The 26581-nt window shown below is 43.6% G+C and overlaps 1 protein-coding gene across 4 annotated transcripts in view; it reads right to left on the bottom strand.

Moving 5' to 3' along the window:
* The window catches only part of DNM1L (dynamin 1 like), a 53830-nt gene extending 37686 nt beyond the window's left edge, over nucleotides 1-16144 (bottom strand). The window contains exons 1-2 of one of the 4 annotated variants that reach the window (XM_039480959.1): nucleotides 15896-16144; nucleotides 1828-1975 (exon numbers count right to left, since the gene is read on the bottom strand). In XM_039480959.1, coding sequence (XP_039336893.1) covers nucleotides 1828-1975; nucleotides 15896-15997 — 250 coding nt within the window. In that variant the 5' untranslated portion in view covers nucleotides 15998-16144. The remainder of the gene's footprint in view (nucleotides 1-1827; nucleotides 1976-15895) is intronic. The other 3 variants (XM_039480965.1, XM_039480975.1, XM_039480984.1) reach the window with 3 other exon arrangements.
* Nucleotides 16145-26581: the final 10437 nt, after the last annotated feature.

Raw genomic sequence — 26581 nt, 5'->3', positions numbered from 1 at the left:
TTAAAATCCTATGACCTTGCAATTGACCAAAATGGACCGTGAATTTGATATGGCCATACCCATAAAGAAAGGTATCTATTGAAAAGTGTCTGTGTATTTTGCTCTTAGTGTTTGTCCCTGCTTCTTGGAGCATCCGTGCAGTTTGTCTGCACCTTGGTAAAGAAATTCTAACTTAGTTGATAAAAGCCATAAAGCTCTGTCCATTCCGATCAGATGAGCCTACCTTACTCTGAAAATTAAAAATGTAGATATAACACTTGGCACATATATAGTGGCTTTCATCCAAAGATCTCAATGGGCTTTATACCATAAATATTTCTTTAATTCATCATCCCTGTGCAGTAGGTACCATTATCCCCATTTTACAGCTGAAAAGACTGAAGCCCAAGGTCACAGGAAATTTGTGACAAAGCTGAGAACAGAAGAGATGCCTAGAAACTCCTAATACTCTGTCCTAGTCTACAAAACCATCTTTTCTACCCTTAATCTTGCAGACTAGTACAAAAATTAGTAATTAGCATGCATCTCATTCTACAGTGCATGAAGTGAAAGCAGTTCAAAGGGTACCAAAACATTAAGTGCAGATAAAACGCAAATAATGTGAAATTAAATTTCACAGATACTTTAAATAAACCAAATGTGTTCTATGGTTCTATTTTAATATTCATATGCCTCTCAGAGTCCATCCTTGTCAATTAGTTAATTGTGCTGTGTGTTAAAAGCTTTTAACTTTTATACATTGGATTTGTGTTTTCTGTCACTTTCAGCAACAATGGCATTTGGAGCCAGAACACATTCAAGGTTCTCTGGTGTTTAATGGTAATTTTTCAAGAACCAAAAGATACAAAAAGTATATTAATAAAACAAAACAAGTAACAGACTTCTAGAACCTTGATTTAATATTTTCAGGAATCTGTTCTGAACTAAAGGTTTTAAAAGGAGCTTTATTTAAATTCAGGAAAAAGTAACAATTTTAGTATATATATTTAAGCTTATCATGCCATCAGAAGTGTGTGTGTTTTCACTGTCAAATGGAAAGATTTTTTGCTATGATTGATTAATTCTAGTGGCCTCACTCTTACATAGACCAAGAGTATTACTTAATGCAAAGTGAAACTGTTCCAACTTCCAGCGGGCAATTGAGGTGACACCCTTGATCTGCTAATGGGTAAGGAGTAGCCACTAAAAGAGACTAAAGCTTTAGACTAGACAAGATTTAGAATAATCTAAATCATCCTGCTTTCATATGGCTTAGAATTTCTCAATACTGCTTAGTAAAATGATAGCAATAAGCCACTGGAGGTTCCAATTAAGTTTTAAACTAATAAAGGTTGGTTTTCGTCATCCCCAGCCCACTATTTTTTCCAGTGTACATACGTTCTTTAACTCCTCTCTACAGTCATGCACTTGTTGGGGAGGTTTTATTTATCAGCAGGAACAGGGAACATAAGCAAAAATGCTCTGCACACCCTATGCAATCACTACCAGTCAGATACCGTAATACTCTCTTCTCACAGGTGCTCACTGAATACAAGGGAGAGAACAAAGGTAAGACTAAAAATATGAAACTCAGAAAAGCTATTGAAAGAATCAATTAGCCTAACTGCCAGAACTTTTGCAGCTTCTGTTGTATGGGTAGCATAGTTGGTGACAGTGGCTATGTTTTCTCAACACAATTATATGTATAAAATAAGCCTCAAAGGAATAAGAAAAAAAAAAGTTAGTGATTTTTTTTCCCACAGAAAGGATAGAAATATCACGAGGTATTTCCTTTTAAGGACAACTACATAAACATGAAGATTAAAATCCCAGTTGGATCACTCTTACCATTTTCATCTCCAGATGTTTTCCGACGATCCTCTGGTGAAACATGCACCAGCTGCAGAATAAGGGGTCTCCGGGTGATAATTCCAGTACCTCTTGGGAGCAGATCCCTCCCCACAAGACTTTCCAGCACTGAACTCTTTCCACTGCTCTGAAAATTGAAACACATCCGTGACTTTCTTATATACCTATTATTGCAATGATGTAATATTAACCTTTTAACATTTTATTTTATTTAAAGGAAAACAAATGCCTCCGCAGATTGTATTCATTTGTTTCACCAACCTTGAAGTAGGAACTTACTGGGCTTAAAAAAATATTTTGCACTTTTTTAGCACTTTCCATCCAGAGATCTCAAACCACTTTAAGAACATTAATCTTCACAACAACCTTTTGGAAATAACTGAAAAGTTGTTAAAGTATAATTAAACTTCTATAAAGCACCTCTGTATCTCCTGGGGTGACTATTTTGTTACATCTTACAGTAACACTACAATGAGTAACAGTATAGTAGAGAGTTAATTTTCCTGGCTACACCATGATGGAAACATACAAGCGTCACTGAAAAAGTTGTTTTGCATTTGGGTACTTATCCTTTCTACATCAATACAGTAGAGTCTTTCACATGAAAACGAGTACCCCAAGTAGAATTTTGCACGGCTATTGTACACCTCTTGGCAGGTAACTCCACGGATTGCAAAGCTGATGCATCTTGCCTATAGGACAATCAACCAGCAGCTGCTGACACAACACAGCAGTTAAGAAATACTTTCACTGAGGCCTGGTCTACACTGGTGGGGTGGGGAGGGAAGGGAAGATCAACCTAAGTTACGCAACTTCAGATATTTGAATAATGTATCTGAAGTCAACTTACTTAGATCTACTTATCACGGTGTCGACTGTGGACGCTCCCCCGTTTACTCCGCCTCTCACTCCAGTGGAGTACCAGAGTCGATGGGAGAGCGCTCAGTGGTCGATTTATCGCATCATCACTAGACACAATAAATCGAACCCTGCTGGATCGATCGCTGCAGAGGTAAGTGTAGACATGCTCTAAGACTGCACAATCCTAAATGCCCTCTGAGTGGCATTTCCCTCTGCAGAACTTGTATATGAGGTTGGTAGAAGTGTAACGAGATCGGCAAAAATATCATATACATATAGGTTCGAGGAAATACCTTGTTAATCACCTACTAACATTTACTACACCTGGGTACATTACCTCAATTCACTACAATTCTGGATTGACACGTTTGGTTTGAGGTTCTATTAAAACAAAACTCCCTACTACACTCTTCAATTTCTCTGTAGTTTGCAGTTGAGGGGATAAGAATAGAAGGCAGGGAGCTAAAAAGGTCTTTGGCAATTGAATTATTGAGTCCCCAAATTATCACCCACCATCATGGTAGTTATTTAATAATCATTGAGCATACGGACATATCTACCTGCCACACACTAGCTCTATGAAACCCTCTCCACTGGGTTCCAATCCAGGACCCAATAGTAAGCAGCTACGTCCTGCTACTCCAAGTGCTAGACTGCTGTTTTGCCTCCCTGGATCATTTCCTACCAAATCCCTCTTTTCCCAATGGATAAAGTAAAAATATGAAATAACTGAAATCAAAAAGTCTCAGACCTCCTGAGAGCTGCAAGTCCCTTCTCTGTGGGTTTTGCAAAGGTGGTACAAGTAGTAGCAGCACCTGCAGTGCTCCTTCCCAAGAGATCAGGGTGTAGGTCAGTTCACCTCTGCCAGACACCTACTGAGCTGATCGGCTCCCCTTCCCTTTTAAGTTCCTCCTCCAGCCCATGCATGCTTTGCAGGTGAGGTGGGGCAGGGCTGCCTGGGCCCAAAGAAGCTCCTTACCCCCTTCCTTTCCAGTGCAGGGTTTGTACACTGTCACAGGGGCACTATTTAAGTCAAAATAGTAAATACAATTTGGTAAAAACTGTCTTATTCCCAAGATTAGCTGCTGCTACCCTTCATTATCTTCAGTGTAGAAAGCTGTTTCTTTAACAATAGTTTAAAACCAAGAACTGATATGGAGGACATGAACCTAAACATATCATTGTTTACAAAGGCAGATTAAGGTGTCACAGTGAAAGGAGGATAAGAGAATGGGATTAAAAAGTGACTTGCTAAGGAGTTAAATTATAAAGTGCAAAGTAGTAACAGATTTTTACTGATGTGATGGGACAAGACAGCCAAATCACTATCTGCCCCACTAAAGGAAACACACACAGCAAGAGAGTATTAAGGAGAATATTTATGAATAAGGCTTCTACCTTAGAATGTATCACCTCCTCCTCAAGCATACAGGGCCAAAACCTTCAGTTGTTACTCAGAATTTCAACAGGAACATTGCCTAAAAAGAGCTTCATGCTGACGAAGAGAGCTATTTTACCAACAAATAGAGAAAGACTTAAAAACCACACTAAAAGTTATGCTGCTGTCAGATTTGCAAACCACAGCTGGAGTTACATTATGATGAAAAGAAAGTCCAAAATAATCACACCTAAATAATCTGAATTGGAATGTGGACCCACTCTAAAAAAATAACTACATAAATATGGAATATATGGAGTATACTGGCTCAGTCTCTTGTTACAGAATGTATTTATTGATGAAGGATTGCAGTTGGTACCTTTTTGCTGTGTCTCACCTTTCTGCCAGAAAATCGGCATAAATATGTCACTCATTCCACAGATCAGGTTGCCGACCCCTGTTCTAGTTTATATTAAATTCAGTGTTGAGTTGCAAGCTTTTGAAAGACCCATAACATTTTGTTCAGCGTTACGAACATTTCAGAGTTATGAACAACCTCCATTCCCAAGATGCTCATAACTGAGGTTCTACTGCAGTCTCAAACTGATTCCAAAATCCAAACAAGAAAACTCATTACTAGAGATTTATTATTCAGACATTTGACAACATAAAGACTGTGCCTTGTGATCATCACGTGTAGGAATCTTCTCCAACAGCTTCTAACATACATTACAGATTTCTCTGTTTAGAGAATACATTTGTGGTTGTCAAATTGATTTTTTTCTCAGCTCTTTTGGAAACATTTTTTTCAAGTGTGGGCAGGATTAAGGTACCAGGGTAAAACAAAAAAAAATTATCAAGTATTTGGAAAAAGCACTCTGCCACTCAGAAGGTGAACGGAGCCCAGGCAGCAAGCAGGAGTCAGTGGAAAAGAGAGAAAGAAGATCCTCTCATGTATTGATAACCGGTTAAAAGATAGGAAACAAAGGGTAAGGATAAATAGTCAGTTTTCAGAACGGAGAGAGGTAAATAGTGATGTCGCCCAGAGGTCTGTAGTGGGCCCAGTCCTATTGAACATATTCATAAATGATCTGGAAAAAGGGATAAACAGTGAGGTGGCAAAATGTGCAGATGATACAAAACTACACAAGATAGTTAAGCTACAAAAGGAACTCTCAAAACTAGGTGACTGGACAACAAAATGGCAGATAAAATTCAATGTTGATAAACACAAAGTAATGCACATTGGAAAACATAATCCTAACTATACATAAAATGATGGGGTCTAAATTAGCTGTTACCACTCAAAAAAGATCTTGGATAGGTCTCTGAAAACATCCACTCAATTTGTAGTGGAAGTTCAAAAAGCGAACAGAATGTTGGGAATCGTTAAGATATGGAGAAGACGACAAACTATAGTGCCTCCATACAAATCGATAGTACGCCCACATATGGAATACTGCGAGCAGACGTGGTCAACCCATCTCAAAAAAGATATATAGGAATTGGAAAAGGTTCAGAAAAGGGCAACAAATGATTAGGTGTATGGAACAACTTCCATATGAGGAAAGATTAATAAGACTGGGACTTTTCATCTTGGAAAAGAGATGACCAAAGAGGGATATGATAGAGGTCTATAAAATCATGACTGGTGTGGAGAAAATAAATAAGGAACTGTTATTTACTCCTTCTCATAACACAAGAACTAGGGGTCACCAAATGAAATTAATATGCAGCTGCTTTAAAACAAACAAAAGGAAGTACTTCTTCACACAACACAGTCAACCTGTGGAACTCCTTGCAAGAGGATGTTGTGAAGGCCAAGACTACAACAAGGTTCGAAAAAGAACTAGATAAATTCATGGAGGATAGGTCCATCAACAGCTATTAGCCAATATGGGCAGGGATGGCATCCCTAACCCATTTGCCAGGTATGATGCCAGTTAGTTACAAGTATTGTATCGCTAATACTGACCTTGAATCAAAAGTTTTGCACAACTGATGCAAGGCATTCAAGACAAGTAAACTTCACAGCTTCTCAGTGCATTTGAAATCTTAATAATGCTTTTGGAACAGCAGGAAAATCCTTAGTGGACCAGTCCATTGTGATAATCCTTTTCAGTTTGTTAGCTTCACAGATGACAATTCCAGATTTGAAAAACTACAAAAAAATGTTTTTACAGTATCTTTACAACAAACAAAAGGAAATATTTCTTCACACAATGCACAGTCAACCTGTAAAACTCCTTGCCACAGGATATTGTGAAGGCCAAGACTATAACAGGGGTCAAAAAAGAACTTGATAAATTCATGGAGGATAGGTCCATCAATGGCTATTAGCCAGGATGGGCAGGGATGGTGTCCCTAGCCTGTTTGACAAAAGCTGAGAATGGGCGACAGGATGGACCACTCAATGATTACCTTTTCTGTTCATTCCCTCTGGGGCACCTGTTATTGGCCACCGTCAGAAGACAGGATACTGGACTAGAAGGACCTTCAGTCTGACCCAGTATGGCCGTTCTTATGAAAAAAATGGCAGTACTTTAAACTTAGGCTTGGCAGAACTTTTTATTATTATTATTTCAACAGAAAATATCAATGTTTAACCATTTTACTTTTTATTGATTTTAAACTTTCACAGTTGTACAAAATTATAGGTTTTAAGCTTTTATTTTCATCAATTTAAATTTTCATAAGTTGCAGGAAATTGGGGGGCAGACAACTATTTAATGACATGTTGCAATTCAAAAAGTTAAATCTTCATAACTGTTAAAACATAAATTGTCCACCTCTGTGTCAACATATACAAAGTATATGCGTGACGGAATTCTGTGCCACTGACCATGCGCAGAATGTGTATCCCCCGCAGATTTTTGCTTCTCTGCAGAAAAATGACTTTCTTACAGGGAAGCAAAGGAAAGCCACAAGAGTGGTCATGCAACCCTTCCCAGTAGTATGTTTTCAGTGCCCAGGGCAGCCAGCAGAGGTAAATCACTGTGGGGCAGGAGGCGGGAGTGGGGAAGACTGGGCTGGTGGCTTCTACCCTGTGCCGGGCTCGGCTGCTAGTCATGGCTGGGCTGGGGAGGACGGGACTTCCTCTTCCCCTGCATGGTATCTGAGGCCGGGTCAGACCCACCTTTAGATTTCTCCCTGAGCTGTGGGAAGTTCTGCAAACCCACCCCCGCTTCCTGCTCCCTGAACCTATTGTTCCTCAGCTGCAGGGGGAGGGATCCGTGTAGAGGGAGCTGCTTCCCCATATGCCCAACCCCCATGCATCCAGACCCTCTCATACCTAGACCCTCCCGCCGAGCCCCACTCCCCCTGCACCAACCCGACAAGCCCCAACCAGCTGCACCTGGACCCCTACCCCATTGAGCCCCACTCCCCCAGCATCTGGACCCCACACTGACCCTCCACACCCAGACCCCCTTGCCAAATTCTATCCCGTCGACACAGCCCCCCACTGAGCCCCAACCACCTTTACCTGGACCCCCCTGCAGAGTCGCATTACCGTTGCACCCAGCACCCCCGCCCTCAACAAGCCCTCTGTGCATCCACATCCCCCCTGCACCTAGATCTCCCACTGAACTGCCCGCACCTAGATTACCCTACACAGAACCCTCTCAACCCACACCTGGATCCTGCCCAATACTTGGATCCTGCCTTGCTCAGCCTGCATGCCCACACATGGTGCGCCTGGCCCAGAGAGGCAGAGACCTGGGTTGTTTCTGGGGTAGGGCCTGTCCTTGAGCTGTGTCAGGGTTGGGTGTAGCCTCACCTCTGAATCTGTGTCCCCGGGCGTGGGGGAGGAGCTGCACAGTGATCTCCCACCTCTGTGCAGCCAGTGGCTTGTGCTCCCCAATGTCATGCTGGAGCCGCCAGATTTATTTAACAAATAAAATTTGCAGAATTTTAAAATATTGTGCGCAGAATTTTTATTTTTGGGGCACAAAATGCCCTCAGGAGTAAAAGTAAATATCCTTAAAGCAGGTTAGATTTGATTTAAATCAATCACTAGTCAGGGAGACTTGATTTAATCATGGATTTCTACATAAAAGTGCATTCTTGTCGGTTGTTATAACCTTAATACATATTCTTCACAACTCAGAGATAGATGTAGAAGATAAATCACTTAAAAAATGTATAGTGTGTATTTTGAAAACTTTTCAGATTAGTTTTATAGCTATATCAGGAAATGAATGATTGTTTGGTTATTTCATTTATCAAAAGGTAACTGAAGCAGATATTTATGAAGTCATTGGAAAGTGAACTATCTCCAATTCAACAGGTTAATCATTAATATTTGGAGGATTTTCTTGCCATGCTGTATTAGAAGGAGATCACCACCAGACAGACGTTTAAATTGTTTTAGTTAACTAAAACAAGAATGTTATGTATTCTGGATTTTTTTCTTCAACAGCAAACATAATATTTTAACAAAACAAGCATATGAATTTTTGAATTTAGTTAAACATTCAAGTTTTTTTAATTAGTTTTTTGTTAAAATTATTTTTAACTAAAACAGTTAAATTAAAATAAAAAAAAATTCAAATCGACTATGTCAGCCAGGTCAACATGAGAAACTTAAAATATTGGCTTCTGCAGTTAACTCAGTCGTCTTCACCTTCATTTTCCTGTTCATTCAGAATCTAGAAAAGAAAAAACAAGCTTTCCTGCTTTTTCAGGACCCAAACAATTTCTCAATTTGGAATCAATTAGTCCAAAGGAAGAAAATATTCTTTCTATACCGGCAGAAGAAGCTACTGCTGTTAAAAGAGAGTATCACTTCACTTAAGCACTTGGATTCAGAGACTGTTGACTTCCACCAGTTCACTGAAGTGACTTTCTTTAAAACATCAGCAGAAAACATATATTTCTTGAATGGTTCTTATTCCCAAACTGGGTCTCTTTTACGGCCTGCTGCCATTATAGGTTTTCCCTTCTAGTGAGAAAATGGTATGGTAGATCTCAAATCAATGAAGGATACACTCAGAAAGACTGCAAGACTTCTGGAATATGCTGCTCAAACAGTTTCACTTTTGTTTCTACTGCCTGTCCCTCCCTTCTCACATTTATCTCCAGACTACTTCTCCTTGTCCAGCTCTATTCCGCCCCCAAAAATCTTCAATTCATTGAACTTTTTTAAACTTTGCACTTGTAGAAAGAGGTAAGGGATCGACTCTGTGTACACAAATTTGCAGAGCGAGAATAGGGTTGAGATCTGTTATTTCTCACCCCTATAGATTATTTATGTATTTATTTATTTTATTTTATTTTTTGCTGTTAACAAGCATGTTATCTCTGGAGACACAAATCCACAGTTTGAGAACTGCAAAACTACTCATCTCTGATGGTATCTTCTAGACTGAGCACAGAGTCCCATTGGATAGACAGAAAGATTATCCTAAATAATCTATACAGAAGCCCCTTGAACCCCATAAATTTAGGTCCCTAATCCATGAACTATTGGAACTCATTTACAAAACTTTTCTTAAACATTACATGAATATATTGTCTCATACTATAGAACTAGAATTTATAATCCCTATTCCATGATGAGATATCTTTGAGCTATAATGTATCTTAATTAAAACCATCTTTAGATAGATCTTTTCCTCAAAAAGCATTTTATCAAAAAAAATCCGATTTTAAATAAAAAATCCGATTTAAATAAAAAAAATCTGCTTTTTAATTTATTTTTAAAAATCATTGCTTTTTATCCACCCTGCCTTAAAGCCAATTCTAATAAGCTCTCAAGCACCATTTTTCTCTCTTGCCTATCCATAAATTTTTATCATTATCAATGGACATATCTTTTCATTCATTTGTGGGGAAATTGATGTTTACTGACTTTTACCAATCAAAATCTAATCCTTCCAAGTCTATCTATACTCAGCTCTGCCCACACGCTCAAACTAGCTAGATGTACCCACTAAACTGATCGGCAGTAAAACAGTCAACACTGCCATTGGTTTCAATGTTAAAATCCTTTAGATGAAGGGGATACAGTTCATGCTTCTGTTACAACTATCCTTTCATTCATTCATCTGCAGACTCAAGTGCCTCACTGTCTCACAATATCACATTCTGAATGTTTTCTTCAAACCTAAAGGCCCTAAAAAAATTCTGCAGAAACTAATGATTGTATACTGTACTGGAGCATCTCTGGCCCCATCAACTACTGCTCAATCTGACTTACATCAGAAGTAGATTACACAGTATCTTGACAGTGTAAATAGCTAATTAATGTCAATTTCAAATCACTGCTTCTGCTCAAAGCAGGCACCAGAACAGGCAGGGTATGAACCATTGGGAGGAGACACTTGAGAGGAAGAAAGACAATTGCACACAAAACCAGACACCATGAACAGCAGATAAAAACCAACAAGTCTGGGAGGAGTTGGAGAGACAAATGCAAACTCCTTGCCAGTTGTCTGGGTTATGCATTTGCAATTCTGTCCCATCAGTGGCCAGCCACTGGTGTAGATGCACAGATGCAAACCCCTTCTACAGACACGAAAACTGGAGCTTTCCTAAGTGGAGCACACCCCTGTTTGTAACCTGGGTAAATGAAACTGGTGCAAATTGCAGCTTGCCCTATCTAAAGCAGGGGTTTACACCAACACAGTGCAAGCACACCATTGTTTTACAATTGAGAGCTGAAATTGGGACAAATCCCCAGTCGAGACAAGGCTGTAGGCGCTAAGCAGAACTCAAATTTAACAAACTAAATCAAGGCTAGCACAAGTACGAGGATATCCCGATAGAACATCTGGTACAGTTGCCCCTGAATCCAAGTAGTTCAGAGTGTACACCTGGCTTCACAAACCTTTTTTCCCCAAACAGTCTCTTGCTGTGAGAATTATAATCTTAACTTTATTTAACAGAATACAGTGGATGTCCAGGATAGCTGTTATGCAGAACCTGACATACCACATTATGACATTCAGAGTGGTTCCATCACTGGGGAACCAAGGACACCACATCCACTCAGCAAGATTAGAAAATTAATAGAAATAAAAGAAAGTTAAGGCAATGCCAAATCTGTGTGACACTCACAGGCATTAATAGAATAAAACAGCTGTTGTCTTTGAAAGATCCATGCAGGAAGACTGTATGTTAAATACTGGGAAGTACACTTAGGCACTTTCCAATAGGAAGCCCCCAAATAGCTGTGAAACAATAGTGAATAAGTCAGAAGACAAACATAAGTCTGAGAGGCAATTTCAGAAGTGCTAATGAGCATATGTGCAGCTAAGTATCACAATATCTCATCTGAAATACTGTCCTGAAGTCATGCCTAGGATGCACAGGTAAGATCACAATTTTACACATAGTATGGGTTGACTCGTAACTCATTTCTGTAATGGTATAATGGTATTTACTACTAAGCTAGTCATTATTTAAATCAATGGGAGAGGCAATGTTTTCTAGGAACCCCCTGCAGAAGGCAAACAATAACCTGGAGGAGTAAAGCTACCTCATTCATAGCCATTTGGATTAATGCCCTCTTGTGATGGCCAAATCTGATAATATTCTCATTCTCCATAATGAGCCGTGTGTTTTGACCTCTTCTTGAACCCAGACCTGATTTTGTAGTATAGGCAATTAACCACAGCAATAACTATCACACACGTATTTTGTATGTATATACATTCAAATAGACTCATTGTTTTGGGAATGATCAACATTACTCCTTCTCTCTTTTTATTGTAGTGTTTTGTGCTATTATGTTGAAGCCATTCCATAATGCTTTGTAAGGCCTTGGCTACACTTGCAAATTTGCAGCGCTGCAGCAGGGTGTGAAAACACACCCTCTCCAGCGCTGCAAATTGCGGCGCTGCAAAGCGCCAGTGTGGTCAAAGCCCCAGCGCTGGGAGCGCGGCTCCCAGCGCTATACGTTATTCCCCACAGGGAGGTGGAGTACGGACAGCGCTGGAGCTCTCTCCCAGCGCTGGCGCTTTGACTACACTTAACGCTTCAAAGCGCTGCAGCGGCAGCGCTGCCGCGGCTGCGCTTTGAAGTGCAAGTGTAGCCAAAGCCTCAGTAACAAGTCTTAACCACAGAGCAAAGTACAGGTATAAGATGAAAACAGAGTGGTTGGATGCTATTGCACTACTGTATTGCGTGAGTTGCTTATACAGTATTCCCAGCCTGTGCCTTTTCGTAAAATTTGATAATGCTGAAAGCTAACATCTAAAACCAAAGGAGAAATAAAAACACATACCACTAGGAATGACAGAATAACCAGAATTAGTGACACAAGATTAGTGTAACAGGAAGGGTTCAAAGGGCAGAAACCAGTAGCAACAACTCTTAACTCCTTTTGCTAAGGCTGGCAAGAATGCTAGCAAAATATCTATACTATGACCCAGAATTGTTGCTCGACGCAATGCCTAGAGAGAACTGGAAAATGAACAATTCTCACACTGTTTGGAGTAACACAGAACATGACTAGAGGGGCAGAGGCATCTGAATAATAGTGCCCAAAGCCCAGTTAGGAAATATTTTATAATTAGGACTAAAATGTGTTTACAGAGAGAAAAAATAGGACACTGAAGTTCAGCAGAGCATGTTTTCAAGGAATGCAGGAAACACTGAATCACAAAGCAATGGAGGAGCACACTGGGGAAATAGAAAGCGTTCAAAGATAAATTAAGTGCATGCCCGCAGGATATGGGCAATTTCTAGCTAAAAATACTGTAGGAATGAATAGAATCCACACAGCATGCACAAAAACACAAAATATATCATGGATAAGAGAAAGGCATAAGCAAGGTATGAAATATTATATACAGAGAAAGAGTGGAACCATTATAATATAGAGGGAGAACAAAAGTGATGAGTGTGAAATTAAAATTACAGAAGATTAAAACAATATTCCTCTCCAAGTAGAATGTATATAAAAAAATAAGGCCATTTAAGGAGAGAAACAGACACAAGGAAAGAATGAGAACAATTCACTGATAGGAGACAGAGAAATTCTCTTTCATTTGACAGTGTCCATTTTCCACAAAGAATGAGGCAGGTGAAGAATACAGAAATGGATCTGAAAAGTGAAAAGGAAGAAAGGCAAAATATTTTTAAAAGTTTTCATATGCCAGCAAACTACTAGGAAATTAGACATCTTAGAAGAACTCCAGGGCCATACGGCATTTAACCACAAAATTCTGAAGTAACTGGCCTACACAGAGAATCTTAAGAAGGTTAATTTCAAAATTTACTTAAAATAAGGTAATAAAGCTAAAGTAACAATTTAAGAAGAAATTTGAGGAGTCTCCAGAAATCTGTAGAACCATAAACCAACCTTAATAAAGGAACACAACAAGAACACACCCAGAAGGCTATAATTTCACTGAGGGCAGACAACACAGATTCACATCACAGCAATCAAGGCTAACAAATATAATAATTATTTTTACTTTTAAAATATTAGGAAGGATGCAATTTATCTAGACTTTACAAAGCCCTTTAATATAGTGTCATGAGACCCCCCATCTACAAGGTAAGTAGGATAATTATGAAATTATTGACTACAGAGCTGTTATTAATATAAAAACAGAATATTTATACGAGTGGGCCATTCAAATTACATGTATTGTAAGGAAGACCATTATTTGCTCTATGCATTTATGAATGGTATACAAGGAGAAAGTTGTTAATCCTTTGAGATTCTTACCCTCAAACTGCCATGTCAATAAATTGCACGAAGTTAGGCAAGGAAAGTTTCAAATGCAGGGTCAGGTGGAAGAATGCCACAATTACACTTGCTTTGGGAAGTGAATTACCCTGAAATATGCTGTAACTATTGCTTTACAATTCTTTTACATTAATAATGATATCAGTGGAAGAGATTAAATGTTTTCAGAGGATAATGGTGTCCTTTCTGCTACAAAAATAGTAACTTTTTCCCTAAGAATAGGAAATATACCCTTGGCAGTGTTCTATTACAAGTATTTTACATCTGTTAGAATAATTATACATCAGTCATTTAGTATATCTGATGAATGTTGATAAAATAGAATGACAGCTGATTCCTGTACTTCTCTTGACCACTACATTCTAATTGGCATACAGAGCCAACCTATTATGTGCTTCAGCAATACAGCTGCTTTTGTAGTACAAGTATTTCAAAGTTCAAAATGTATAGTGCTCTCCTGAATAAATCATTTTCTGAGTGACTGATATTCTATTATTTCCCATTCGCCCCATATATAAATATAACTGATCCTCAAGTATCCAGAAATTGAGTTGGATTTGGTATAACTTACAAAAAGAGACACATCAATCCTAAAAATTAAGCAAATTTTTTCTTCCAAAATTTTTAACAAAGGGTACTACTTCTACACAGAAATAGGATGTTGCAGTAGTGAATCTCAGAGCCCAGATCAATGGGCTCATGATGTGACACTAAAAATAGCTGTGTGGACATTAGGACTTGGGCTGGAGCTCAGGTTCTGAAGCCTAGGGAGGTGAGCAGGCTTCAAAGCCAGAGATTCAGCCTGAACCTGAAGCCTGAGTCTGTAGAGACAGACTCCGAATCGCTGCCACGGGATTCTGCTTGCTACGGAGATGTACCAATCCTGCAGCAGGATCCATGTGGCCAGACTGATGTACTTGCAGAAAGCTCCACTGAATTCAATGGGAACGCAAGGGTCTGTCCACGTAGATCCACCTGCAGAAGTGCAGCCAAAATATATAGGTTCTGCCTAATTTCCATGAGTTGCTATGGTCATAGGAATACGGTCAATTTAAGTAGCTATGGTAAGCTTTTTTTTACATACAAGAACAACACTGCCTTACACTACTACAAATGAAAGAATTTTAAAAATCTAATTTAGCTTGTAACTACTTATTTGCTTTACTTTCTGCATTTCTCCAAGTGTAGACAATGGGGGGGAAATGCAGTACTACTACTTTTAATTCGTTTCACTTTCAGTATCCTAGTGCTCAATGTTTGGGTTTCAAACCCTGCACAGGAACTTTCTCTAAGAACTATTTTCAGTCAGATAGGTAAAACCTTATTAATAGTCTATGATTTTATAACTTGGTTTAAAAAAAAATAAGGGTCACATTTAAATTGACATCATCCCTTTAAACAACAGTATGGTATCAAACTGGTTTTTAAAACACACCAGCACTGCTAGATTAAACCAGTAATTTGTTCCAATTATTTTGAGCCAACAGAGGCTTGGGGTTTTTAAACAGGTGCACCCCCAATTGCCATTTAACACGAATCAATCCAAGTAACTGCCAGTGATGTTAAATGACGGTACATGAGAGCAGAGGGCCAGGGTCACAAAGATGCGGTGTTGGGAGTCACCTTACCAGCCCCATCTCACTACACCCCCTTTCCAACGTGATGCAGCCCGAGCTCCGGGAAGGTCAAGCCCAGACTAAAACGGGGGCCTGCTAGCGGCCCCACACGGCGAGATGCTGGAGTGGGCGGCGCAGTCACCTTCAGCGGGACATTTGGAGCCGGTCCCTTCGCCCCTCCCCCTCGCTCAGGCCCCCCCGCCGAAGAGGGAACAACCCTCCCCCGCCTCCCGGGGCTGAGGCGCCGTCCGTCACTGACGGGCGGCGGGCGCAGCAATGCGGGACCCCCGCTGAAGGGCGCCAGCGGCTCTCCCCGCCCCGCCCCGCCGGCTGGCAGGCCCCGGAGGTGCCCTCGGGCGCCGGGCAGGAGCGGGCTCGGGCCTCGGCCCCGCGCGAACCCAGCTCCCCGCCCCAGCCCGCGTCCCCCGGTGCCCTTCGCAGAGGGGCGCCTCGCTCCCGCCCCCGGGCCCGGGCCCGCCGCGCTCCGCTCACCTGCGTCCCCACCACCACGATCTGCGGCAGCTGGATGATGTCGGCCCCCACGGCGTTGAACACGTCCTGCAGCTTGTTGATCACCGGGATCAGCGCCTCCATGGCGGCGGCGGGGCGCCCGCCCGGCCCGGGACGCGGCGGCGATGAACGGACCCGGCAACCAACGGTTCTAGCTCCCGCCCCCGCCGGCCACTACCCACCACGGGCGCCGGCCCCGCGCGCAGCCCGGCCCCAGCAGGCTGTGCGCGCGCCCCCGCTCCCGGGGCGGTGGCAGCCGCCGCAAGGCCCGACGGGAGTTGTAGTACCAGGAACCTCGTAGCGCCCTCTAGTGGCTCCCGGAGGCAGCGGCAGGCTGAAGCCGCGCAGGCGGCCGGGCCTCGCCCCTGGACCAGAGGGAAATGGTGCAGCAAAAGCCCACGGGACTCCGGCCCAGGGGCGGCTCCACTGGGGGCGCTCTGCCGGTCGCCGGCATGCCTGCGGGAGGTCCGCCGAAGCCGCGGGACCAGGGGACCCTCCGCAGGCAAGCCGCCGAAGGCAGCCTGCCTGCCGTGCTTGGGGCGGCAAAATACCTAGAGCTGCCCCTGCTCCGGCCCACCCCAATACCATAAACAAACCATAGCCCTGAATTGTCATTAATTATTGTGCCTAATAGAACAACAGATACTCTACTACAGAGGTGCTGCAACTGGGGATGCTACTGCGCCCCTTGGCTTAAGGTAGTGACAGCCCCAATACAGGAATTCTGCCCTCAGCACCCCTACTGTAAAAATTGTGGCAGCACCACTGCTGTACTAATACCAAAGTCCCTGCACTAGGTAACCACAGAATAACTGTTGGGATCAAGGAGACGCGGAGTCAAGAGGTTTGTCAAGCAGGCGTCCCGAGCTCTCTTGAGCTGGGTTTTTATTAGTAATTAGATCAAAGAGCATGAGATCATGGTTACTTGTAACATATTGATTGGTTCACCCACAGCCATCTCCCCTTGTGCAATATATCATGAATGGTGAAGAGACTCTATGCTTAATCAATAACCTGAGCATTGCTTTACCTTAAGCCAGGAGTACATGTAATAATCACGTGTGTGGTTTGCCAGCTCAGCATGTTTCTCTGCTCCGTTAACAGAAGGTACGGACAGTAGTTAAACTGAAAATAATTATTGTTAATAAAAGTACAGAGTTGGCATTTAAGGAGGCTATTAATGCCATCATATAGTTCTCTGCCGTTTTCTCTTGGCTTGTTTTTTCCAACAGTTGTTCAGCCTGATTAGCTAGGTTCTTCACTTGGCCCCATGTGACAGGTGCATGTCACTTTTCCTTGTTCATCATATAAGTGTATGTTGTAGTCAGGGATGGGGTTGCTCAGTCCTGATGCCACGCCATCCTTGTATACCCAGAGCGGCGCTTGGTATTGATACAGCTGTGATTAGTGGCACAGGTCCGCTCCACTGGCCAGGTAGCTGGGTTACCTTTGGAGCAGGAAGAACTGATAATGCCGTTGTGCCCTGGTGAAAAATTGAGAATTGAAAGGTAAGAGATTTAAATGATTGAGTGTAAACAGTACTTGAGCCAGCCATTCTTCCTTTTCTGTCAGGCTGGAGAGCAGTTTTTAATGTGCGATTAGCTTCGTTCTAATGGCTTATATCCTTGGATTGTATGGGATGCCAAAGGTGTGTGATTCCCCCCATCGCGAAGACGCTGCCATCGCTGAAGAGCAATAGGCTGGGCCATTGTCAGTTTTAAAGCTGATGGCTTTCCCATCACTGCAAAGGAACGAATGAGGTGATTACAGACATGTATATCCAGAATAAGTGTCTATGACTACATGCAAATAGGACCAACCTGCGAGTTTTCCAGTACATTCAGGCACTGCTGAATAACCGCTTGTGCATCAGATAGTGGTATGGAAAATTGCTTGGCCAATGTTTGGTGATGTAAGGAGTGACTTTCCATAGAGAGCAGGGAAAGATCAGCATAGGCATTGCCTTGCGAGATTTCTCCGGGAAAGGCTGATGACTTCTAACATGTGCAATAAAAATAGATATATCAGTTGTAGGGAAAGAAATAAACCAAGCAAATTATTATCCAAAGATGCAGTAACACAACTAGAAGCAATATTACTAACAACATTTGCAGCATACAAACTGTTTGTTATGAGGTTAACTGGTTGATCAGAAAATGTGTTAAAGGCCCTCTAGAGGCCACCATCGTGAAAATGGTGAGATACCAAGTAAAATACTTTCAGTGGAATATGCTGAGCAACTTGGAGACGAGGATCCTTGGGAGTATGGTGACCCAACATAATTGGCTAGGGGCTTTGCACCTCCTCCGAGTGCATACATGCAACTTCCCAGGTGGCAATGGGGATGGGGATAATAATGTTTACTAAATCCATGGCAAACAAGTTTAGTGCTTAGTGATTAATTGAGCAAACATTCCAGACAATGGGACGAGTGTGTTTTTGTGTGTGTGTGGTAAATACATCCACTGAGGATAAATTCTCTCTCACTTGTATGTTGAAGTAATGCCCCATGAATTGCTTAGGGTCCCCAAGAATGATTAAGGACGGGGCACGTCCAGGTACTGCTCTATCTACCCATCTTTCTGCCATGGTGTTAGTGATATTATGTCTGGCATTAAACAGTGGAGTTAGCATAGATGTGGGAATCTTGTATCTGATGTAATACGGTCTCCAATTTATGGATCCCAGAATTTGCTGTAGTACTACATATGTTAATTTTTTTGGCAAGGTAAGTTTTGGAAGTATGGGCATGGAGTATGCTGTAAGCATTTTATGACCTAAATATTGAAAAGGTTCGGCTTCCTGTATTTTTTTCCGCTACTACCAGACCCGATTGACTTAAGATATCAGTTAACTCACTTTTCCATGTGGTGGGTAGGAGCCATATAATGGTATACAAGTAGCTGTTTGAACTTATTTCTGAAAGGTTGAAGAGCAGTGTTTACAAAATACTGACACATGGTAGGGCTATTTAACATGCAATGATAACGTGTTGTGGGTTGGGCGTTGTTCAGGACTGGCACTGTGAATGCAAAATACTTTCTATCCTTTTCCTGTAACGGTATTGTAAAGAAACAATCCTTTAAATCAGTTATTGCCACCTGGTAGTCATAAGGGATTAAATTTGGATTGGGGAGGCCACACTGCAGGGGGCCCATTGGTTCTAGTATTTTATTAATTTCCCTCAAATCGTGAAGGAGTCTCCATTTTCCTGATTTTTCTTAATTACAAAAACAGGAGTATGTCCATCTTTTAATTGTTGAGCAACTAATTGCTGCAAAGCTTCTAATTTTTCTTTAGGTAATGGCCATTGTTCTACCCAGACTGGTTTATCAGTTTTCCACTGTAACGGAAGAGCCTGAGGCTTACTCATCTTCCAAAACCAGTTTTGCCCCTATCTGTTTTAACAAATCTCTTCCCCAAATGTTAAACTGTAAAGGCAATATGCAGGGTTGAATATATGCTATTATGGGACCTTGTTCCTAACCATTGAGAGCTCTTTTTAGATGCTTGGCTTCCTCCTACCCCAAATGGCTATCTCAGAGGGCCATTTAGGTTCCCAATCCTTTTCAGCTATGACAGAAACATGGATATTCGGTGTACCAACGCCACCTGTCTCCTGTACATGTTACCTGTGATTTTTCTCAATACTGAACATATATTTTTCCCTGATAATCAGCATCAATCACTCCTGGAACTACCATAATTCCTTGTTTACTTGCTGATGACCGAGGAGTATAATGCCCACCGTCCCTTCAGGGGGGGGCCCTTTTAGTTGAGTAGGCATTTTTTTCTTGATTATACAAGTCTATTCCAGCACTGAATTAAAACAATTTCCTGCTGGTTTATTACCTTGTCTTATAGCCCCGCCAAAAGAGCCATAGCATGGGTTTGACTACCGACATCCCGCAAGCCTGAATCATGTCATCAACCTGCCGCTGTACTGCTTCCTTGAGCCTATCTATGAACTGCGCGGATCGGCTCTGTAGGCTGCTGGGTGGCTGTGAAAGTGAAAGAAGGGGTTTAATTGGCCTGCTCCATAAATCTGGTCAGGCGTGGCAGCTGGGGTTGAGTCCCACAGCAGCTAACCTAAACTCACTGTTTCCAATCTTGTGGAGCCATAATGTAGCCATTCCAATTCCTTCTAAGATGCCTGCCACGATTAGACTGATGCTGATCTGTGTCGTGATATTTTTTTTCACCTCCTCACCCAGTTTTCCCACTGCCTCAGTACAGCGCTGCCACATGAGCAGGTGCTGTACTGCTGCTCTCGGTTCTCAAAGAGCTGTGTTCCTATCTTGCCAATCTTCTTGCTGCAGGGACCCTCTTCGGATACCCAGGGCATTGACATTCTAGCATGAGCCTTTTGTGCACTGATAAAATCGCTCCCATACTCACGAAGTGGCTGTTTCCAGCGGGTGCACCTAGACTATTCCAGTCGGATGAGCAGGGGTCTCGGATCCGGTGAATCGATCAAAGAGCATGAGATCATGGTTACTTGTAACATATTGATTTGCAATATATCATGAATGGTGAAGAGACTACGTGAGCTATTAGAGAGGCTAGGTGCGCTATTGCCTAGTCTATGCTTAATCAATAACCTGAGCATTGCTTTACCTTAAGCCAGGAGTAAATGTAATAAACACGTGTGTGGTTTGCCAGCACAGCATGTTTCACTACAAATAACCAAACCACCAGGCCTTCCCCAGCTGTACAGTGTTTATTTACTACCCCCAGGTTTGCACAGCACCTTCCCTGCTCCCTCCATAACAGGCTCCTCACAATACTCCCAAATTCCCCCCGCCCCCTTTGCCCTGCCAAGGTGCAGACGTAGAGATTAATGGGGGTGAAAAACCACAAGAGAGACCCTCAAAAAGTATTCCTCAAAATGCTGTGGGACTCCTGCCTTGCGCATGTGCAAGTTAACTCTGCCTTTCACCTCAGTTGCATGCATTTTTACTTCTGTTGTAAGTAATTTTCAGCAGTCACTGTGAGGAGATGGCAAATTAGCATAGGACACAACCTGGGGACTGATTAGCTCCAACCCTCGCACTGAGATACACTGGAGAACAATGTCTCTGAAATGCAATCCTGGGAGACAACTTAGTTGTTGTAAAAGCACAAGTGCCCTGTCGATGCTATAATTTCCATTGCTTCCACTGATGCAGCCTGCATAGGTGTTGAATTACAACTCTGAAGTTTGCTAGAGCTCTGTTAACACAAGTAATTAAAAATGAGTGCATCAGCATTACCTCCTAAGCAACTTGTCTGAGGGCAAATTGGTACACTTCCTCAGTGACATTAACCCTGCAAGGTCATCCAAACAGGAGAAAAGGGTAGCCAAAGGGATATGAAAATACTATAAATGGACAGAAACAAAATTAATAGCATTAATTTTCATAACTTGCCACGTTTAGTAAAGTGAAGATGGGCCCAAACCCCAACATTCAGATCCAGATCCAAAACTTTACCAAAGCAGAAGTAAAGCTGATCTAGCATTTCAGCTCAGATCCGTTTTACCGGGAGTCATGAGGGCAATTGCACATGCACAGCAGGGGGATGCTGTGGAGAGGACCTCAAGGACCTTTTATCCTCCTGTACTGGGCTTTCATTGGGGGCTGGATTAGAAATGAGGTGTTGATCTTCTATTGTAATTTACAGTAATTGAGAATGGGGTGTTTGCAGAGTTTAGCTTCTGGCAGCACTAACAGAGGAGTCCTATATTCCTCAAAACGTGAGTGTTTATGGGAACCCACCAAGGCTGTGGAGGCTGATGCCAGGAACATCTAGTGCCTTATCTCCACACTTATGGCACACAGTGAACACTACCACACATCTAGAGGACTGGTGTACCATCAGCACTCACAGCGACACCCTGCAATTGAGTCAGTTACATAACCTATTCTCCCCTAAGAGATGTTTCTCTTTACTTGCAGTTATATTCTTGGCTTCAGGGAAGATCAGCAGGTCATTCCCCCACTCTCCAGCATCTTCAGGGAGCATCTCCTATATGCTTTTTGTTGGGAACTGGGGACTCCTCGCTTTTCCCCTTTTTGTGTCTCTCCTGGGAGTTAGGGAGTTTTATGGTTTCCTCCATCCCTTAGTCTCCCTCCTCCACCCCGACCCCAACCCCCCACGCAATCCTGTATGTCCTTTGTTTATCCCCAGTGTCCGGAAGTCAAAATGCCTCTCCTCTAATCCATCTCAAAAAAAAGTCTCCCTCCACCCCACTTCCAAAAATAAATCCTGCTCTGCAACCAAATTTCCTGATGCCCCCTCAACACCACATCATAGCTGCCTTTTGTCTGCCCGCACAATAACCCCATAAAAGGAAGGGAATCTCTCTACCTTGCTGTCCTAACACGTGGCACCTTGGTTTGGAACATTTGTAGAAACTTAGAATTGGGCTGGCTAAATGGAAACTGCTGGAAACCATGAAGGAAAGGACTGGGGTAATTTATAGGGGGGAGAGAAAGACTACAAGTGATAAGCAGATTCTATAATATGTAAGGCATCAGCAATATTTGGCAATGAGATGGATCCCAGATTTAAAATCAGATGGATGAGGGAAGAAGAAAGCTATCAGCCAGATTTATTAGCTAACAGACTTTGCATTAAATGTTTTTTTGTTATGTCCATAGCATCTAATTACTGGCAAATCACATCCCAAACTGGCTTCTGCTAGCTAATTTTTGCATTTCACCTTGCTGATCAAATCACATCTGATGGGCTTTATCCCTGCCAGCAGGAGCTCATATGACCTATTATACACAGAAATGATAACATTGGGAAACTATCCCCAAGTGCTGAGCACCTCTCCCTAAATATCTACAGTATACTGAAACCAACTTCCTTGATGTTCTGGCACTGGACCATGTTCAAAGTGTCTCTAGGCAAGGGACCTTTCTGTTGCTTGAACATCCCCACTCCTATGCCCTCTGCTCACTGATGTTCATTCTAAGTGATCACTCCATTATATTTATTCAGCTTGGTTGCTTATTTTAAAATCATTGGCTTTTTCACCTGTTCTCTTCCTATCTGTAACATCCTCACTCCAAAGCACACAAAATGAGTTTTAAAGAAGGTATATAAGGTAGCTTGTTGAGCCTTTATAGCATGAATACAAGTGTTCACTCAAGAACTACCAAATGAAAGAGTTATGGATATAATGGAATTGAATTTTGTTAACTTTTACCCCACTATTCAGCCAGCTGTAGTACTGACACCCCAGCACTTCTTTGAGTCTCTGTGACAATTAAGTGCTGGATGACATCATGCTTTGTATTCATTCTATGGATAAATTGGTCTGTCCTTTCCCATTTCCACCAATCATCGAGGGGTGACAGGAAGGTAAAGACAGAAAAGGGGAAAGAGAGCAGAGTAAGTCTTGTCTCCTCAATCAGCATGGGATCTTCTCTGCACAATTCTTATTCCCAGTCAGTAAGATGTATTTTCCAGCCATATTTGGATTTATTATCCATTTATGTTTTCATAAGTGAGACATCCATAGCAAATGGAATCTCAGTGCTACTGGAATGACTAATATTTCATGACAAAAGTTTAAAGCAAAAATTAATTAGTCATAAATTAATATATTCATGAAAGAGAAAAGCAGTTAAAGCTCATGCAAGGTAAAGTGCAGAAAGTTGTGCTTGAAGGACTGTACTACCAGGGCCGGCTCCAGGGTTTTTGCCATCCCAAGCAAAAAAAAAAAAAAGGGGGGGGGCGGGAGTGGGAGATGGAGTGCCGCCGCAGAAACCAAAAAAAAAAAAGCCAAAGTGCTGCCCCTTGAAAAGTGCCACCCCCAAAGGGCTGGAATGTGGCCCCTTGAAAAGGGCCGCCCCAAGCACATGCTTGGAACGCTGGTGCCTAGACCCGGCCCTGATTGTACCTGGTGGGGAAAAGTCCTAGTAGAATGTATTATTCCCAATAATGATACAGTAAGCCATTGTGATTATCCTACAGTGGTATCCATTAACCTTTGGAATGCTAACGCTCAAGTATTCCTGTCAGGCAGGAACACTGATGTCATGGGCAGCAGGTCGCATAGGCTGGGGAAGGCTGTACCTCCCTGAACAACCAGGCATGGCCCTGGCTCCCTGCGTGCGGCAGCTCCAGTCCTGCTCCTACTCCAGCCCCCGAGTGCTCCAGTTGGGCCTAGGGCTGGGGAGGCTGCGCGCTGCCCACCTTCCTGGTGCTCCGGAGCTGTGGAGGCTGGAGCTGTGCATGCCGCCCACCTTCCCGGCGCTCCAGGGCTGGGGGACTGGGGCCGTGCTCCGCCCGCCCCACCGAGCTGGGAGACTGTGGTCGCCCACCCTCCCCTGTGCTCCAGGGCTGAGGGGACTGCGGCCACATGCCACAGGCCCTCCCGCGCTGCAGAGCTGGGGAGCCTGCGGCCACACGACACCTGCCTTTCCAGACACCCGGGGCTGGGGGAACTACAGTACGCCCTCCCGTGCTCCGGAGCTGGGAGGACTGGGGCTGCGTGCTGCCCACCTTCCCGGTGCTCAGGGGACTGCAGCTGCACGCCGCCCACTCTCCCAGCACTCCGGGGCTGGGGGACTAGCCAGGGCGGGACTGGGCAAGTGGCTGTGGTGGGGGAGAGGCTAAGGCAGAAGAGGTGGGGCTGGGGTTAGCCTCTCCCAGCTGGTGGTTCACATGCCACCCAGGACTGAGGTACAGAACCTGAATTCTGGATTCTGGGAAGTGACGGGGGAGCCGTCCCTGAGTGCATTCTCAAAATGCCAGCTTCTGGCTTCCTTAGAAGAACCAGGCTGGGCAGAGGAACAGGAAGATGAAAGGTGCTGCTGCTTAAACCTGTTGTCTCCGTCCTTCTTCCTGTAGGAGATGGACTGGGGAACACCCCAGGACCTCAATGGAGGCAGGGAACAGAATGGCTTCCTAGCCTACTTAGGGGTGCGTAGGGCCAAGGAACAGAATGAGGCATGGGAGTCTTTAAGTCCATGGAGCCGTGCATCGGTCAGTTCCGAGAAAAACCCTTCTCCCTCAAATGGGAGATCCTGTATCTCCTGGGACAGCCTGGGGGACTGCAACCAGGAGCTGCGCCTCATGACCACTGTGGAGGCAACTGCCCTGGCCACAGAGTCCATAGCATTCCAGGCCACCTGGAAGATGCCTCCCATCACTGCTTTGCCATTGTTCACTAAGGTGGCAAACTCCTGGGCTCAGTCCTGTGGAAGGCCCTCCTTGAACTTGCTGATGGAGTCTCACAGGTCGACATTGTACTTGCCTAGCAGGGCCTGATGGTTAGACACCTGAAATTGCAGGCTGGCTGTTGACCAAATTTTCCTGTCAAACAAGTCCAGCCTCTTGGTGTCTTTATTTTTCGGTGTACTACTGGCCTGCCCCTTTCGTTGACGATGGACATGACTAGGGACCCTGCTGGAGGATGGGTATACAGGTATTCAAATCACTTCACATGGACTTAGTACTTCTTTTCCACCTTCTTGGAGGTAGGCAGAATGGAAGAGGCGGTCTCCCACACAGACTTAGCAATTTTTAGGTCCCCTGGGTGGACGGGCAACATGACCTGGGCCAGGGTAGATGAGGGTATGATATTAAAGAGGTCGTCCGATTCCTCTGCTAGCTCCTCGACCTTGAAGTTCAGCTTGGCAGCCCCCCTTGTGAACAGGGCCTGGTGCTCCTAGAAGTTCTTCGGGAGGGATGCTCATTTGCAGGGGCCTGCCACCGCTTCGTCAGGAGACGACGAAGATGACTGCACTGCAGGGGGAGGGGCAGCTTCCCCTTGCTTGTCTGGGGACGGCTCCTTGAGCATTAGGGTGACCAGACAGCAAATGTGAAAAATCGGGAGGGGGGGGGTACGTGTGTGAGGGGGTAATAGGAGCCTATATAAGAAAAAGACCCCACAATTGGGACATCTGGTCACCCTATTGGGCATTGGTGTCACCACCATGTCAGATTCAGCACCATGCTCCAACTCTGGTGCCAGCTGTGTCAGGTGCAGTTTGTCTGATGTGGCCTGGGAGGAACGGTGGAAGTATGGGACCGGCATAACAGGTACAGCCCACTGGTTCCAATACTGCTACTGAGCAGGCCACTGTCCCTGCCTCCATACCGCCACTGCAGGAGCCACGCCGATGGCGATTAGTTTTTTTTTTTTGTTTTTGTTTTTTGTTTTTTTTTTTTTTTACAGGCGAGGGGCTGAACTCCCCTTCTGACTCAGACCATTGCCCTTCCAGTGACTAGGGCAGGACTGTAGATGCCTGAGTCTGCCAAGTGACCCTCGTCAGCGACAAGTAAGGAGAGGGCGAGGATCAGTGCCTGCCCAAAGAGTGGGACTGGGGAGCCAGAAACCGGTGCTGCGATTGGGAATGATCCCGCACTGGGAGGGATCCATGCCTGAGAGACAGCTTAGTGATAGTAATCTGCACTGTGGTGATCTCTGGTGGGAGATCCAACAGTGCAGTGGGTACAGGGATCGGCATCATGACTCAGGTGTTCCGTGCCTTGTAGGTGGGGACCTTGGTGTCAGAGACTCGAGTCTTCCAACCGAGGCTGCCGTGATGATGTCCTAGGCCGCAGTGATGGGGATCGATGGCTGCTGCTTTAGAGGATGGCCCCATAACTTGCTTGCCCCTAGATGCCGGGGCCTTAGCCAGGCCCATTGCCTGGCTATACATCGGCGGT

This window comes from Mauremys reevesii, linkage group 1, assembly GCF_016161935.1.
Source record: "Mauremys reevesii isolate NIE-2019 linkage group 1, ASM1616193v1, whole genome shotgun sequence".
Classification (NCBI taxonomy): domain Eukaryota; kingdom Metazoa; phylum Chordata; order Testudines; family Geoemydidae; genus Mauremys; species Mauremys reevesii.
This window is presented reverse-complemented; position numbering and strand designations above follow the sequence as displayed.